The sequence below is a fragment of the Stegodyphus dumicola genome, chromosome X2 (assembly GCF_044657685.1).
Source record: "Stegodyphus dumicola isolate Sdum_Otavi_A_Nest chromosome X2, ASM4465768v1".
In the NCBI taxonomy this organism is placed as follows: domain Eukaryota; kingdom Metazoa; phylum Arthropoda; class Arachnida; order Araneae; family Eresidae; genus Stegodyphus; species Stegodyphus dumicola.
In genome coordinates, this window is record NC_140781.1 from 161,957,598 (window position 1) to 161,976,475 (window position 18,878).

General features: G+C 30.8%; 1 protein-coding gene across 3 annotated transcripts in view; it reads right to left on the reverse strand.

The window, feature by feature from the left end:
• Positions 1 to 12,513, reverse strand: part of LOC118184174 (neuroligin-4, X-linked-like) — a 314,614-nt gene extending 302,101 nt beyond the window's left edge. For all 3 annotated transcript variants that reach the window (XM_085809802.1, XM_085809801.1, XM_085809800.1), the window contains exon 1: positions 11,176 to 12,513. In XM_085809802.1, coding sequence (XP_085665928.1) covers positions 11,176 to 11,617 — 442 coding nt within the window. In that variant the 5' untranslated portion in view covers positions 11,618 to 12,513. The remainder of the gene's footprint in view (positions 1 to 11,175) is intronic.
• Positions 12,514 to 18,878: the final 6,365 nt, after the last annotated feature.

Here is an 18,878-nt window from a genome sequence, read left to right on the forward strand (position 1 = left end):
TGACATTTCACTTCTAGGTTCTTTAAAACTTCCCTAGGCTCAAATAAATTGTGCTGTCAACTTTTACCCCTTGATATCTGACAGTTTAACCCCATGTTCTTCGAAAATCTTCTAATGCAATACAGATATAAAGCAGACAAAATATGAATGTTTAAATAAAATAGAGCATAAAGGTAAACTTGAAAATTTTATAACTGTAAAATATGGTTTTGCAAACATGTTTTAAACAAGTTATTACAAAAAATAAGCCTTTCAAGAATTCACGACGTTACACATGAGACTTCAAATTTCATTTGTTATAGGGTAAATAATTTTACCTTACTTCGGGATAGAACTGACTTCGTGATAAGAGGCATATTCAGCACATAGTACAAGCATATATTATATGCTAAGTTTCATCTTTTCTCAAGAGAGCAGTATGGAAAAAAGCATTTGTAGCAACAGCATTTACGGTGTTGATATCATTCATATTGTCAGATGGTCCACCAAGTTACAGAAAGAAAAGCTTTTCAGTCAAGTTATCTCTAAAGAAATCAATATTTTGAGTGTGTATAACTTCATTTTATAAAGGTTCTTGCCTACGTCTGCTATAAAATATTACAGCTATTATTTTCATTGTTATTTTAAGCGTAATCCAATACACATTTATGAGATTGCATCTAATGCTAACGAATTTTTATTTTGGAAGCACTCTGTTATAACCAAGACTACGAAGGGCATCGAAGACCAATATGAAGCAAGTCAAGAGGTGACTGACTTGTTCAATGGATAATATTCACACTGTTGCAAAGACGTAAGGGCAACAAAGACAATGCGAGCATTGGGAAAGAAAAGGATCATCATTTGTTCTTTCATCAGAATGCGAAAAAATAAGAGAATTTCACTATATAAACCCAATAAATCAGACTTGTTTCAACTAATATCTTAGTTCAACATCAGGAATTCATAATATCAAAAAAGCATTATATTTATAAATAGTGTCACGAACATATGACTTCTCAACTATGCATTTCCAAAGCTAAAGTGAACAAGATTTCAGTGGAAGAATGCTGAAGAAATCTATGTTTCATATATTGAGGCTACATTTTCAGGAAACAATCGTAGTTCTGCGGATACACTGTTGCTTTTGCTTAATAATAATTTTATGAATGCTGTTAACAACTTGATTTATCTGAAATAACGATCTTAACATGCAACATCTATTCAACCACCAGTGACGATTAAATCATCATAAAATGCAACGACAATTTATGGAAATTGAATGATTTATAATATAACAAAATTGCGTAATATTTACAAACTTAAGCATACTAATATTGATTTGAGTACCACCGGCGTATTTTGCATAATTCGGAGTTTGTTTGTTATAGCATCTTATATTTATATATATAAAAATAGCCGTCTCCTACATGCTTTTAAATGTGTGTGTGTTTTAATCACAATCCTCAATATAACAAATTTAAATAAATTTACCTTATTGAAAAATAAGAAAAATATTGCATTTTTTATATGAGTGATTATACTTTTTGATAAATATTAAACTTTGATTTGTTAGAGAGATAAAATTATACTAACCAAACTTACGTTTATAAAGCCGACTATTTCGATATGTTGGTTAGAGATGTTCTGCTATATAGTTTGTCTTGAGATCGAATCTCGAAGAAGAAATCTTAGTAAATATATAATTTTGTAATGGCATGGGTGGCACTTAAAATATAATTTAACTGAAAAATCCTTCAAGAAATTGAGAATATGGCGAAAAACCCTTGGATAAGTACCTCCAGCAGCATAAAGACGGAGCTGGACAAAAGTCGTACTATCATTTATAATGTGCTCAAGCCTCTGGTGAGCGACAAGTCCTCTTTGTTTCTAAGTCATTATTAACTCGCGAATGCAACCTGAGTATATGTGTGAGAATTAAGACTGTATGGAATAAAAACACATTTATAAGAGTATAAAAATTTCAACTTCTAATCATATTTTTTATTTCTTTATTTTAATTTAGTTTTTGATTTAACCATACCACTAATCTCTGATTATATATAAAATAATAATTGGAAAGCCGCAGTTTATAATTCACTGAAATATGTACTGCAGCCTCAATCCTGTTTTCGCTTACGCTAAAATGAACTTTGACTTTTTGATACAGCGGGAACTGTTTTTAAACATAAAGAACAATCATAGAACACTTTTTACACGCATCTTTCGTGTTTTCTGGATAGGAAGTTGCGGAATAATCATTTTTGATTCAATTGAAAGAAATGCATTTAAAACAGAAACACCTCTCCTAGCAATCAAAACGGCAAAATGAATATGTATTTAAATATTTCTTGAAATGCTTGAAGTGACAAAATTATACACAATGTGTAAACATGCTAGGAAGAAGTATGTTCATCTCGGCACTGAAAAAATAAGTTTTTCAGAATCAATAACAAGAAAGGAGTTAGTCTTCAAATTCACGCAGATCTGATGACAAGTGCATGAAAAATTTATATTAAAGATTTTTGGTAAAAATTTTTTGGGTTTAATTTGAATTCTAAAAATGGCCTTTATTTTTTTATTCACTTACAATTTTATTGCAATTTGTGTACATCCTTTCTTGATGTCACATTTGAGTAACCCTAAGGATTAGATTGCATTGGATTAATTGGATTACGGAAAGACACTCTAGGGCTATCTGGCTATGGAAAGAAATACCTTCGTTGAGGATATTCTAAGGGAAACTGATACCCATTTATGCTACCAATGGAAATATCCACCAAGACTCTGACGGCTCCAAATGGCTGAGATCATCCAAATGGCCGAGATATGAGCCTTGTCTTAATTACCTATTAGCTACCCGTGGGTCATTACAATCTTATGTACTGAATAATGAAAAAAGACGAATAAAATGACTTCAATAAAATATTTTGCATATTTAAATATATAATGCTATGCATAGCCTACTAACCTTTTGCGTTTTTTTAATGACTTGCTGGAAGTGTTTCGCGTTCTCCTTTCTTTCTGCGCCAAGATGTTACAAAGAAATGTTTAAGGAAATTGAAAGGGTAAAGATTTTTGCTCACTGAACAACATAAAGATCTTTACTTTTGTATTATAGCATCAGATATCGCGGCATTCTCAGTGTCCTTATTAATACCTAGCACCTAAAAGATAGAACGCCCTACTTAAGAGGTACTTACTTTATAGCCAAGCAGATGAATTTCATTCAAGATCACAGATATAAGGAACCTTAGAAACGATGCTTTTGTGAACGCATACAGTTCTCAGATAAAATATATTTTATTTGAATTCATTAGTTTTCTGGAAGCCTAATTGATGAATGGAAAATATAGAATTATTACAAATGACACATATAGGGCTCACGTAACTACACCCATTTCTGGCGCATGTAACCCTTTATCATTTATTTTATTTTTTCTGTACAGAGAATTCGCTCGGAAAAATGCTTTAAAGTAGTGAAAGTGAAAATAACTATACTGAGTGATTCTAAATTGTTTTTACAAATTAGGATGGGTGATAGTACTCATCCAGATGAGCAATAATTGCAATAGAACATAGGGTCGCATTCCACTTTGAAAGACAGAAAAGAGAGATATTGGAATTCCAACCTGAACTTACAACAGTGTCGGGAGAGCAAATGAACGAGACAAAAGTTTCACAATCAGTTTAGTGAAAAACTCAGAGAGAGTGCTCGAAACGGATGAAACTGAAAACTTGGAGTTCGAATGTTAATTCAAGCTCAGACTTTGATGGCAAACACTCAAATTCACATCTTTGGTTGGCAAGGTCGCAACCCCGCAAATGATTACAAGTTAATTATCTTAATTATTAGGGGGAAATATCGAGTATCAGGATAGCAGTTTTTTCCCCTTCGGCGTCTTCTATCCTATCCTCCTGGATTTACTGTGCTTCGCTCATTTTACCTGAAGCGCCCTTCTATGGGACACGAACATATGACACCCCGAAAACAGCATGAACGTTTCATTCTAATCTCGGAACACATTCATTCATTCTAATCATTCATTCATTCATTCTAATCTTCGGCATACAGCGGAAGTTGGAGTTAGTTGATAATATTCAGCCCTTGATTAGATAATCAGGTCTTCTTGTAATGATGCCTTTGGAATTCAAAGGGCCAGAAGAAAAAGAAGCTCAGCTACATTTATACTTGTTGACGAATATTATATAGTAAGCAGAAGATGGATACTTGCTTCAGCTGTGAAACGAAAGCTACAACGGTATTTTGCGAGAAGCCTTTCTTTGTGTATTCTATGATATTATAAAATAAGACAGTTTAGTTATGTTTGGTAGGAGAACATGTGAGATGGGACAGAAAATAATGGAGTAGGTGATTTCCAATGAAGAATACAAGTATTCTACACATTTCAATGTTCGGCAGTTTAATGAATTAAAGCAATATAAGAGTTGCTTAGTATTTTAGACTTTATTTCTTTGTTTGCTAAGCAGGAATGAGTAGTAAGCACTAGCAAAAATGGTGTACTCATTTTAGGGCTCTCTATTTCTGTCGAAAGATTGGAAAATACAAGACCGTGTGCTGCCCATGTCAGCAACAGCACTGTTTATGGCATTCGAAACTTTAGCTTAAACTCCATTCACGAAACTTTCGAAATTTTCATATGAAATTACGTTTCTAAGAGACAGAGGTACTAAAAGTGACTATTTCTTTTTTATCAATACCTTCACATGCTTTTTAATAAGACCCACTTTTATCTAAAGCAATCTTAAAAAAGATTGTTTAATAACTAGGGTTGATATGAAATGTTTTCGATACATTAGTTAAAGAAAATTTCTAAGTAGCTAGTATTTTTGCTCTTAATGTCGATACTTTTTGCTTTATTCCGCTTATATATTCACTAGTTTAACGAAGCGGCTTCAGTTTAGCGTCCGTCAACAAAAGGAACATTTCAGAGATACTGAAAGAATTTACCACCTTTTGTGAATACCTTCACACATCGCCCATAACACATAGTTTTTATCTAAACCGACGGAAAAAATGTTTTCCCTTTGTTCACCAAGTTTTGAAGCTCAATATTTTATTTCCAGGTTAAAATTTCCAGATTTTCTTAGAGACCAGCTTGGACTTTCTGCTGTATTCTCTCATTTACATGGCAGCCTTGTATAGATATGCAGCCGTCTTTACAAATCACAGTTTCGTCATTGGGCTTTGCATGCATAAGGAATGATTTCTGATATTTAAACTTTCTTGGACTTGTATAGATTAGTCAGAAGATAGAAAGTAGAAAAAAAAAAAAGCAACTTCAAATCTTATCTTACAAAAGTAACTTTAAAAATTAGAAAAAAAACTTAAAATTTGATAAGTTGAAGTATTTGAAATACAGCAAAAATTCAAGTCCATGGTTAATTTTTTTATTTTGTTTTATCAAATGTGTATGATCACTTGAAACTAAGCATCCTAATTACCGTTGGAATATCATGGGGATAGTTCATAAACAAATAGTACGCGATACACAATTTACTATGTCATTTTTTAACTCAGAGAGCTCGGAATTACATTTCATACAACTAAATACGTTTAAAACACCTTTATGTATAATTAAAGCTTATGTCATACCTTTTAAGACTAAATATTTAAATTTGATATGAAAAATTAAAGCCTATAAAAATAATTTCTAAGCTCTACTTTTTGCGCATTACAAAAATAACCTCACACTCATTTTTGGATTATTGGAAAGCCAGAACACTTCAAAATATGAGGATGCAGTATCAAGTTGTTAGGCAGGTATCAAGTTGTTAGTTTTCTTGGTCACATTTATCTCGATAAATATGTGGAGCTTAAAAAGATTAAAATTTATTACACTTTCGATGAATGAACTGTTGGCCTTAAAAGGTTTAATTTGTTTTCTGAAATTTATGTTTAGTTCTGGCTTAGTATTTAATATTTAAGTCGTATTTTAAGGAAGATCTGTACTGTTTAATATTTAATAAATATTTTCAGGATATTTACTAAAAAGTGCTGAAAAATGCCAACGTTTTGTAATTTCATCCGTTTCGCTACCAGATTTTTGCGATTGAGTTGATGAGGGAAAGTTGCGTAAAATTTAAAGTATTATTAATATTTAATATTTAAAGTATTATAACACTGCAAAATTACTAAATCATAAAAAAAACCTATTATCAAGTAACTGGTTTTAAAGAGTAAATTATGTGCTTTGCTAATAAAAGAAATTCTTTTGCATTATGGAGCATTCTGATTCTGTGCATGCTTATTTAAAATTAAGGGTTTTCGAAATTATATTAGGCAACTCTGATTTTGCTAAAAGCTGTTATATTCAAAACCCAGGTCGTGAATGCAATTTCTACTATATGCAATGGAAAACTTATATGATTTTAGAAATATTTTCTAAAAAAATTTGAAAACATCTCAACCAATTCCTGTAGTAATATGGTTTGTTTGTGCTTCATTTATTAGAAGTTTTTCTTATTTTGTAAAAGCATTTGACATTCCACCTGGCTTTAATGCATTTTATTTTAAACTATAACACTGAGAAGAAATACGCAAGTCCTTATACTCATGGTTTGTTTCTTTTATTTAATTTCAATAAATACCTTTCTCACATATTTTCCTTTTCACACTAAAATAGGCATCATTAGTACAGAAATATAAATAAATGCGTTTTAGAACAACCAATCCATGCCTTTTATCATCTAATAAATTGCAAATGAGAGTAGCCTAACCAACGTATGAAATTAATGTTAGTTGTTGACTAACATCTAGCAGCTACAATAATGCTTTACTTTATAAGAAAAGCTTTTATAATATCAGCGTTTATAATATTAAGTTTCAAATTTAGGTAATTTTTTATTAATAAAACCACTTATTTTCTTATCTGACTCGTATACATACGCACATACATACGTGCGTATGATTAAATACATGTTTCACTGTCATAAAAAGCATATATCACACTTAAAGTAGAAATAACCTTCTTGACAAATATTGCTTTCGCCGCAGACTTTCGTTATATTTTACGGATATTCTATACGTTTTGGGCGAACTGCAGATATAATTTCCACAGATATAATTTCAATGTATAATCATGAATGTAATACATATCTACTATACAAGAGTAGGCCAAACTTTGCAGAAGAAGCTGCATGTAGGAATTAGAGAGCATTTCAGGAGCTGAATTGGATATTTTTATGGTTTTAAAAAGAGTAAAACAGTTTCAAATTAAAAAATAAACAAGGATTTCACATGATTTTTTGTAAATGTATTTTCATACGACTGTGGAACAATGCAGTATTTTGAAACATTAAAACTACCAATTTTTGTTCTTCATCCATACTCACTCCTTTTCTAGGGAAAAAAATAAAGAAAATAATGAAACGAGATTGTGCTTGCTGCGAGGAGATGCTAAAGATATTTTTAAATGATCTTTAATTTTACCAGGTTTAGAAATGAAAATACTTCATCAAACATTTGCTGCTTCACTCAAAATATAACTTTAGTTTTCCGTGAAGACAAATGTATGGAGATGAGATCTAGCGTTAATCATTTAATTAAGTTATAAGATGTAAATTATGTAAGCAGATTGGACTAATAATTTTTTCCAGTGAAAGAAACTATACATATTCGCACTTCCAACTATATATACTTATATATAGTACCTTTATAATGCTGTTGCCAATGTATTTGCCTTTTCATTTGTCTCGATGACCACTATATTTTATAAAAGAAACATCTTTACAACAACTAGACGGAAATGAAATAATTTTTACTTATTTTACTAATTTGAAAATAAGCACGCAACAAGCAGTAAGAAATTGCTTAAAGTTATTCACCATAAAATGTAATTTTAAAAATTGAATTACGAATTGATAAAAAGATGTATCATAAAATAGTTTCTCTTTCAAATTATATTTCGCAAGACTGCTTTTTGTTATAACGCGAACCGCATTTAAGGAACGAAGTCTGCGGTGTACCATAGAATACACAACTTTTTAAAAATAATTGGACAATTCAATATCTCTTGGAGGGCTAGTCGTGTAAACCATGATCTCAATTTAAGAAATGTATCAAATAAGTTTTACAAATCCCAGAACTCTTGGTCACGTTACACGCTTCAATAAAAATACATTAAAATAAAATTTCTGAACAGGTGTAAAGTCAATGACAGAAATGTTTTCCATAGCCGAATTACTTACGAAAAGAGTTTAATTCCGTACAATTAAGGCAGTATATTATCTGATATTAAGGTTTATATTTTCAAATAACTATAGTTTTTGCGTCGAAGTTAGAGTGATACAGAAAAAATTCTTAATAGAAATTTTAAGCCAATTTTTCTGTTGGCAATATTTCTGTTGGCTCTGAATATTTGGATAATTCCAAAATATTAAAACTCAAAATATTGTCTCACCATAGTCAAACCTGTACGAGAATATATTATTTTCTCCATTGCTTTCCTTTCCATGAATTTAAAATTTTGTATTTTTAAAAAACTAATATGTATCACGTGACCAAAGTAGTCATCCATTAAAACATATCTTACTTGATTCATGTCTAAAACTAAAACCAGTGGCTTGGAGCTAACTGCTATTCTATTCATTTTAAGAGCTTTATCACATTTGTTTTTTACACAACAAAATATCCTACTTATTGTACACAACTAAGAAATTCTGCTTGTATTCTTAATATCTAAACAGTTTATAAAAAACTGAAATGTACACTACAACTTCGAACTATGAACTGGACAGGTAGCTTACATCTTAAAACTAAATTTTGAAACAAAGAAAAAGAGAAACCACTTAGTATAGGGAATGGCATTTCATAAATATAAGGAATATGAAGAAAGAAAACTTATGATATTTGGAAATAAATTGCCTCTGCTTTACTTTTATCTTTAGACTTCTAGGTATTATACATAATTGATTACAAACATACGTAAATAATTATTTTATTTTTAAAATCTTTGAAACAGCGAAATATAATTTTTTTCAGTCTCCATTATGTATAAAATTGCATAATTTCATTATAAGCAAGGGTTCTACTGAAATATAAGCACTAAGATTAGAAATTAAATAAATTTATGAAGCAAACATTTAGCATTTGATAATCATAAATCCTTAAACGTGTTTTATTAGCGTTAACAAATTTAAAGGCATTGTAAATTTTTACTTAGCTGTTATAGACCTCGTTTTTCAAAATGCCCCTTGAGGCTTGGTTTTTCTCTAACGAAAACAATAAAAAGAGAGACTTATTACTGTTTTCTCGAATGAAAACAGTAAAAAGAGAGACTTATTACTTATGCAGTTAGTTAAACAAATAAATTGCAGTGTGTGCTTTAAAGACATTTTAACGGAATGTTACATTTATTCGGTTGCTCTGGGAAGCAAAAATATTTGCCTAAATAATATATCTGGAAAATGAACAAAGTGACTTTTAAATTTAGAAATTAATTTTTTAAATAAATTTTGAAATTAGTCTTAGATAAAAACTATGCTGTATAATAAATGTTTTCTTTTAACTCATTAAATTTGCATATTTCGGCTAAAAACTAATATGGGTTTTTTAACTGAATATATATATATATATTCTAAAATTCTCCCACTTAATATAAATAATTAAGAAATTCATCTAAGCTGCTCTAGCTTTATTTATTGTTACCTTTAGATGATAATCTGCAGTTCCATGAGACGCATTTGCGTACATATCATATTTTATTCATTCTTTAAAGCATGGATTTCCAAAATATGGGTTTCATAACCATTAAATTTGAAAAAACAATAACATTATTGATTCACCTTAAAACTTGCGTATAATTACCTCCTCATAAGCTTTCTTTTGTACTAGGCATTTAGTTTTCAAGTGTCAATGCTGTTTTTGAAAGTAGATTATGCTTTTATTCATTTATTTAGAGACTGTTAAATTATCACAGTGGGCTAAAAACAATTTATAGGTGTATTATTAAAACTAACCGCTGTTGTTCTAAAGAATAGATACAATTAGTGCTTTGAAAATTATGCGTATATATAATTAAGACTGAAATTACACTATAACTAATATAGGCGAATTATTTTGTAGGATAAAAACGTAATAATGATAAACGTAATAAACGATATAAATGTAAGCACATATGAATTTAATGTTTTGGAATCTGTTATTGACATTTTTTTTTTATATGTGAAGAAACATCTATATATAATTAGTCGGATACTACTTTGCTTTTAATATTTCATGTACTACATTTATTGTAAACATTTTCTTGCAAATTAAGTACTTTAAACAAAGGAATAAGACAAAAAACATGTTAAGAAAATTTATATCCCTATGTTAATATGTAGTAAAACTTTAATTTGCTTTCTGCTGCATATAAACATGTTAAAGTGATTTATTTATATACCCAAATATGAATTGAAGTTTTTTTTAAATATAATTTTAGATAAAACTTGACAGGAAGTAAAATATTGTTGAATCTTAATTTCGTAACTCAAAGAAAAACATCTGAAAAATACTTTCTAGTTGTTGGCTTAAATTACAATGTTGCGAGATTCGAATATTATAATGAAAGTTACTAACGCATTTGATTTTATGAATGTCAAAATAAAATTAGAAATACATGAAAAATTATTATTTGTGGAAACATTATTACTCGATTCATGGTTTGAAACTAGTATTTCTCTATATTAACAATAACTTTCAAGTTTCATGATACACAAACAGGAAAAATTTCTATAAAACTCTCAAAAACATTTGATATAGATAAAGGTATCTGTTTTTATACTTGATTAAACTGCTTGGAAATGGTTTCGTAACTGGATTATAAAAGAGAAAAATAAGAATTTTTATCAAAGTGAAGCTCATCTTCCTCTCACTGAACTATTCTGTCTAAGGTTTAATGTCTTAAAATGAGCTTTTAGCCAACTAAAAGGAGCTGCAGCGTCCGAGCTAATGAGAAGTATTTTGCTATTGTTGCTATTATTGTTGTATGCATAAAAAATTAAATTACAAATACCTATATGTAAGAGTGCGAGAGGAGGGGAGAGTTTTCTCGGGAGCAAGAGATGATTGAGTTAACATGTTTGCTATTTCTGGTACATTTATGGTTTTAATTTTATACAAATAATTGACTATAAAAAGTATGTATGAACATCCATGCTTTAGAGAATTCAAAATTTTCAAAAGAAGCTTACCTAAGGCTGGCGCATATATGTTGAGGTACAAGCAGTCTTCACTCTGATTTTGTAAAAGTGGGAGTAGTCTTCTAAGGTATTCTAACCTTCCTGATGGCATTCGTTTCAAAGCTTCAGTTTCATTTTTGATGTCAGGAAACTTCTGGGGGCAAACGGCGCTAAAGCGATCTGCCATTCGGACCCCTCTCCAATGGGCAGGAGTAACTGGGGGCATAAACCTCAATGAACCTATTGGAGGACTCGCATAAGGCACACCCAAGTATATCTCCACGGGTCGCCATTGTCGATTTGGAAGTGTGGTTACAAGACCACGCAAAGATCCATACTTAGTGGTCACCACTCGAAATGATTGCTTTCGGGCTTCCACTGATGACGCATTTACTACGCTGACCATTAAAATCAGTCGTAGGAGTATTCGAATCGTTGACATCTTGGGATGCATGATACTTTTACATCCCTTTTCCTTATAATAATGAATATCGCTGCCTATATAATGGATAGTTTTCTTACAAAAAGTTTTACAACTTTTATTTCCAAAGATGTGAACTGTTTAATAATCTCAGCGTAATTTTGATAGATGCCAGTGTAACTGTATGAAATCACTGCCATTCGCTGGTCACATAACCGATGAAAAAGTATGTTTATATATTCTGAAGAACAAATTACTCAAAAGGAAAAGTTTTTTGGCTTCAACTAGAAATTATAACGGATTTCGTAATGATAGTTTTTTATCTACTTAAAACGGAACCGCCAAAACTTTTTCACACCAGCAGATATAACAGATGGAAACTTTTCTCCTGCTGTGATAGATGTCAATTCTTCTAAAAAACTTAATTTTAAGTACTTTGATTCAAGGTTTATCTAGTCATTTAGGCCGAAAAAAGAAAAAAGTAAATGCAAACTTTTTTCAGATTACATTTGTATACCACATAATAATAATATTATTCCTAATGATTTTCATTGAGAATAGCACATATTTTGATGTTTTTTCCCTTAGTTTTTAACTAGTTAATAGCAAATGATCCAAGATACTGTAACGAAGACAAGAGCTTAGTGAATGATAATTTATCATTCAAATAAACTTTTCACTTCTTCGTTTTGATGAGATGAAATTAAAACTGTCTTTATTTGAACCCCGCAAAGATTTCACACTTCAGTTACGCTCATGTAAACCCCTGAGTCATTTGACTCGGAAGCCCACTCCTTCCAAAACTTCTCCGAACTCGCGCTACTCCAACTAAAGGAGAAAGTGCGTACAGAGAGCAGAAATAGCTTTACTTGTCCGCAGGTTTGGGCAACAGGGAGAGAAAGGTTCTTACGTGTGGATGATCGACGAAGAATCGGAACACATCTATTGCAGCGCAAACGCTGCTGGTGGGGCGGTCCGTTAGCGCATGTGCACGGGAAACCTCAGGAGCGGACCACTGGTATGAGGGTAAGGAGAAGCTGGCCCTGGATGCACTGATAAGTTCTTTTACTAAATGAGCTTATGAAATCCACATATCTGATAACTAAATTATGCAAATATGAATCCCAAATATAGTGATAAAAATTCACTTCTCGTCACTTAAATTTTCGAGTTACTGCATGCAGCTTACATATCAAATCTGTTCGTGGGATGTATAAACTTTTGAGAGTTAGCGGACTGTTTGCGGGCCTTTATAGAACTCGAAATCGTTACCTGTCGTTTCTCGTGTATTTCTTCTCAAGAGATAAGGAAATGAAATAAAGTTTCATGCACCATATACATGTAAACTTTCTCTGCTTTATTATTAATTTAAAAAATTTATTCTTCCAGAGGTATGAATGCGCAAATTTTTCCGAAAGTTTGAGTACGGAATAGGAAAAAAAAAACGTATGTCTAGCTGCAGTTTATATTTATTAAAATCTTTATTAACATTTATAAGTTGTGTGCTCTAAAAATAAATTCATTTAAGCGAGAAATCCAAACATACAATAAATACTTTAAGAAATGTGTAGGATTGTTTATACATAATTATTAATAAATTCAATGTAAAAAAGAGATATTTCATCACTTTCAAAAGGAATATGTTGCATTAAAGTATGGTACAACCTTTTTTAATCATCACAGTAGGATACTAATTAAAATATTACTTTTCAAAACTGTGCAAGCTTAATGCTAGCTAAAAGTGCATGTGAGGCTTCGTAAGAAATTGCACGTATGAGACGCAATACGACTTAGTTCTTTTTTCTGCAATTTTCAAATTTTTCTTCTAATCATTTGAATGAAAAATGAAATATTTTTCTAATCATATTGCACTCCAATAGATAATCCTTGACCATCGGATATATAGAAATCCTCATATGCATTATTTAGCATCACTGTGTATAAAGATTCTATTTGTTTCAAGAGATATAATTTTTCAATAAATAAGGAATTTTTATTGTTGAGTTTACATTAGAACTTTTATTATTAAAATAATTATTTTCCAGAATGTTATGCCACAATGTCAAAGGTACACATGGATAAATCAAATTTCAAGAAAGGAATCGGGTGACTACCATCGTTAATTAGAAATGTGTCGAAGCTGATTGCCAGTTTCGATAGCTCAGCGAGGGAGTTATGTGTAAGAGCAGAAGGGAGAATCTGGTCACAAATTCTTGTTGCTCTAAAACATTGTGACTCCAAAGACGATTTATAAAAGGTATTTAGTTATTTTTCCGTGTAGGATTATGGAAGTAGTTCTTACTGAGCGACCGGTGTTTTAATAACTATAAAAATACATTACAATGTATACTTCTTTCACGTGAAATTAAATTTAACTGTCTCATATCACCCATATTGTTATTTCCTTTATGTGGCTGTCTCTTGAAAAATACGGATGTAGGTATGACTCCAGTTTTAAGGGGATTTTCCTCGTTAAGTATGCTTATTTTTTTAATTAAAAATTTTCTACAGTTTAAAAATTCTGCGGTGAACCGCTTAGCTTAGGAATCTTAATATAGCATATCTTGGCTGCTCAAAATGCGAGTATTTTTCTTTAATTAATTTGTTTCGATAAGCTTGGAAAAAATGGGAATGTTAAAAATATTTTACTTCAGCAAACGTGACGCATATAATTATGTTATCTTTTTAATCGTCTGTCTTCTCAATTAAACCATTTGTTCAAACTCTCAGTTGTTCTTGCGCGCTTTTATCTCATAAAATTGCAACCTTGTTTCTCGTGACAACCAATCACATATTTTTAGAGAATTCTTCAGGCATTGCAGGCTTCTATCTCGACAACTTTTTATCTGGTCGTCATCTTGAAAACTCTGATACAAATTACTCATAACACTCAAACATTTTTTTTTTGTAGACATTCTTCGATGAATTTCAACTGTACTTTCACTTTCAATCTGAAGAAATCTAACAGCAGTGCTGATTTCGCATACAACGAGAACATTGATTGAATCTGACATTTTCACATGCAAGCTAGACTTACAAAAGAGGGTGAAATGAAGACTCGCTGAGAGAAATGTCATAACACAGTACGTAAGTAACTATTCTACATATCAAAAGATCGTTTTCCATTTCGATTCTTATTTCCAAAGTCATTTTAAATTAAATTTTAAAAAGAAAATAAATTTAAAAAATAGATAAAAACATCTTGTTTATTTACATGGCGGGGCAATTCTTTTGTCATCTACCCTTACATTAAATATACACAAACCTAACCTTGAAATATTTTATTATTAAATATATATTACTAACGCTAACTAGCGTTAGTACTAAGCACAGCGTCAACAGTATTTTGTACCATATAAGACACTACTGTTGAACGAACAGACAGATGACTCATCATGCAATTAGAAAATATAAATTTAGGTATTCATTAAGCACAATACAGTTCTATAAATGTGTTCTTACTTCCTTGTTATTTTCTTTTAAGGAAAATCTTTCAATCTCGAAATCTCAAATATTTTTAATATATATATATATATTAGAAAAGGTTTTATTCGTATATTATCTCCAAGGAACAGAAATTTAATTAGTACGATATATATAGGTATATAGGTAAGATATAAGAAAATATGATAGCTGTTTCAAAAAAGTAATTGGCGACCTCAAAATTAACATTCTAAATGAGATGATCTGCCCCTAAATTCATCCTAAATTCATCTCTTCTCACAGGTTCCAGATTTTTCTATCTTACGTAATGTTTTAATGCAGATTCCTTTTGTCCAATCAAATTAATTGTAAACCAAAACTCTGAACTGAAACTTTTCGGCTTCCCAAACTTCTTCCTCTTGAAGTGTTATGACACTCTCCCTTTTTTCGCATAAGCTCGCCTGCTGATAAGACGCTTTAATCCATGCTGCTGCTTACTTGCTTAAGATGACGTCGTACTTCAAATTGGAACTTACTGTATTCATATATAATTAGGAAACATATTATTTGCAAAATGATGGTTTGATATACGTAAAAAAAGTAAAGATTGTGATTTTTCAAGATACGTTGTGCTAAATTGCTTCATTATGCTTTTCACTCTGCCACCTTAAAGCCACTACAGTTTTCTCGGTCATCTACGCAGTATCTAAGCTGTTTTAAAATCATTATATATATATATATATATATATATATATATATATATATGAGAAGTATAGATACATATAATATATGCATATAATAATATATATATATATGAATCTCTTCGTCTAGAAATAGACGTTTGTAAAAGCGTTACATGCGAATACTCTACTCTTAATCAAAAGAAATGTTACATTTTAAATTTTAGATTGCAAGTGGCAAAATTTCTAACGTCATGAAATCACACAACAACTTTGGGTCGCAAAATACATATTAGATTTGGGGTGTTTTAAATTTACTCTTTCCTCTCATTTAGCAGTTATCACATTTTTTTTTAGTGTCATTTACTTCTAAGTGCAATTTTTATGTACTGTGTTATGTTATTTGTAATATTTGAATTTTTTAATGTTCTTTTAATAAACATACAGTTTCTATCTTTTTTTAACATTAAAGGAACTGGGCATTACAAAATTTTAACATTAAACAGGGGGATTCAGTTGAAAAAAATCAAACAGGAAGCTATGAAGTTAAAATTAAATGCTAAATTCTTTATAGATGAAACGAAAATAGTCAAACAAAATTTCCTTAGCCACCAAAAGCTAGCTTTTCTTCATGCCGCTCTTTAAGAATCCTTTTTTTTTTCCAAAATATTCGAACAAAATTTACATTTCAAAACACTCCAGTCAATTCTTTGAAGTCAATTATAACCGAAGTTCTTTCGTTTTACTTATGTTATAATACATAAATTTACAAACACATTTCATGTACAAGGTTATTCCATTATATGAATGGACACGAAAGCTATCTGTCCAAGGGTAGGGATGACTTTGCGAGAGGCCTTTCTAAAGAAAACTAGCTAGTATTCATATTACAACTGAGAAGACCGTTGTAAAATAGCCCATTCTCTTGGGTTAGAACCTTGGTAGTTGTTGACTTTCAAAATCTAGCAATCAAATCAAAGTCAGGCTGACTGCCAAGGTATAACAATCAATGACACATTATATATTCTTTTAATTTAAAACTCTGACTTTTTCAGATGTATAAATATACAAAACCTGATCTGGATGTCGTTCCAAGACTCTACTGTCAGGGATTTAAAATTAACAGACCTTGTCGAAGATGATATTAAACTAAAAATTCTGATTTCGTAGATTTGGAATAAATAAGAAATTCCAAAAGAAATTATGATTCTCGAAGTAATAAAAGAAATCCTAGCCAATTGAAGAAAGTGACCCTTAAAATGAAATAGAGAGTAAATGTGAAAATTAATTTCACTGGACAATTTTCAGGTAATGAATCTAAAAACAATGAAAGCTTCAAAATTTTATCAGAGAATAACAAGAAAATGTAAACCTTTGGCATAACATGAAACAAAATAAATGTAACTTGCAATGTAAGCCAAAATAAATTTAGTCATATGAAAAATTTACTGCTTTTTTATTACAGCGGTAAAGAGCTCCAAATGTCTAGCAATTGCAGACAGAACATAAAAAAAAGGAGGACCTTCTTAAGCGAATCTGGCTTCAGTTTACGTTCCTATAGGGGTATAACTTTCACAAGGAGTTTAATCCTCATCGAACTTCCTGTGTTCATAGTTTTTACCGCGATGGTTTTGCAGTTCTGAAACTCATAATCCTATTCACAGTTGTTAATAACAGCTCTTAATGTAAACACTTCACAACTGCACCTAGGGCAGCACGCATTACTGCCTTGATAAATTCCTTTACTGCATTTCATCTGTGCTACATATTAAGCCCATGGTCATGTCTATAAAACATAATCAGATAAAGTTTCACACTTATACACGTCTAGATAAATAAGCCCATACATATATGTATATAAAGAGGGAGTTCAGACATTTTTGTAACGAATTTGATTTTCTCCATTAATTCAAATATTAATTTTAAAATAGAAACGTGGCTAGCATCAAATCGGGATAACGTTTACTTATGGTACGAAGCATTAAAAATATTATTTTCTTTAAAATGTCGCTGAAAAATAAACAATGAATCAAAGGATATATTCTTGCGCTGAACAGAGGAGAAATACTCTTATTCAGTTATTAAAAAAAGAAATAAAAAGCATGGCTTTCATATTTCTACACGTACAAGTGACTTTATTAATATAAAAGGAAAGAAACATCAAAGTTTACATCTGACTGGGGAAAAGACAAAAAATGCATACCCAGCAAAGGTAGTTAGAGCTCTTATCAAATCTAAAGTCGCATTTCATGTTTTAAAGAAAAATCCAACCCTCCAAAGAGCTATCCCAAAATCTTAAAATATCTCTGTAAGAACTGAGAACAAATTTATAAAGTCTGATTAAATGCTTTTTAGGTATTTCTCCCGCCTTCTTAGCGTGGCTTCGTAGTTTAGCGGTCTGCATGCTGGGCGCATATTCCAGAGGTCCGTGGTTGGATTCCCGGCAAAAGCGATGCTCATTTTTCATCATTCCTGCTTTCAAAAATTTAATGTTTCTACAAGCTAATTAAAAAACATGATATTTATCGCCTAACGCCGAAACATGTTTCTCAGCCTAAGACTATGTGCAGTTTGCTGTATGAAAATTATTTGGCCGGGGTGAAAAATGGAAATATATAGTTATAATTGAAAAAGCTTGGATATACATATCTGATTGCTATAGAAAAAGATCGATTTACTTCCGAAAAAGAGAAGAAAAGGACTTAATATGTTGGTTCAGAAAAAACAAGGAACGTTTTTCTAAAGGTTTTATAATTATTACTGAATTCTCTTACAACGGAAAACTTAAAATAAGGAAAGTATAAAAAAATGACAAAATTAATTCGGATTACTATCAGAAATATGTTTTAACACCTATTTTTAAAGAAGAATTTCGATCTCTTTATCCAAACCATCTTCGTTGTGTTAAGTTCCATCAGGATAAGGCTCCAAGCTATACCTCTAAATCTACTGCTCTATTTTTTGAAAAAAAATAAAAATGATGTAAGGATCTTAAGTTTTACTAACGTTTATTTTATTTTAAATCTTTACTATCACTTCTTATTTTTTACTTCCGGCCAGAATTAAAAGCGTTAACTTATTTATGCAAAATTTGTGTGGCGAACGCCAAGTACTTAAGTTGCGGCTTTTTGCCAAGCGAGAGAGAGGAAGGAGTTAGTCGAAGCAGGCCGTTTGCCTTAGAAGTTTTACTC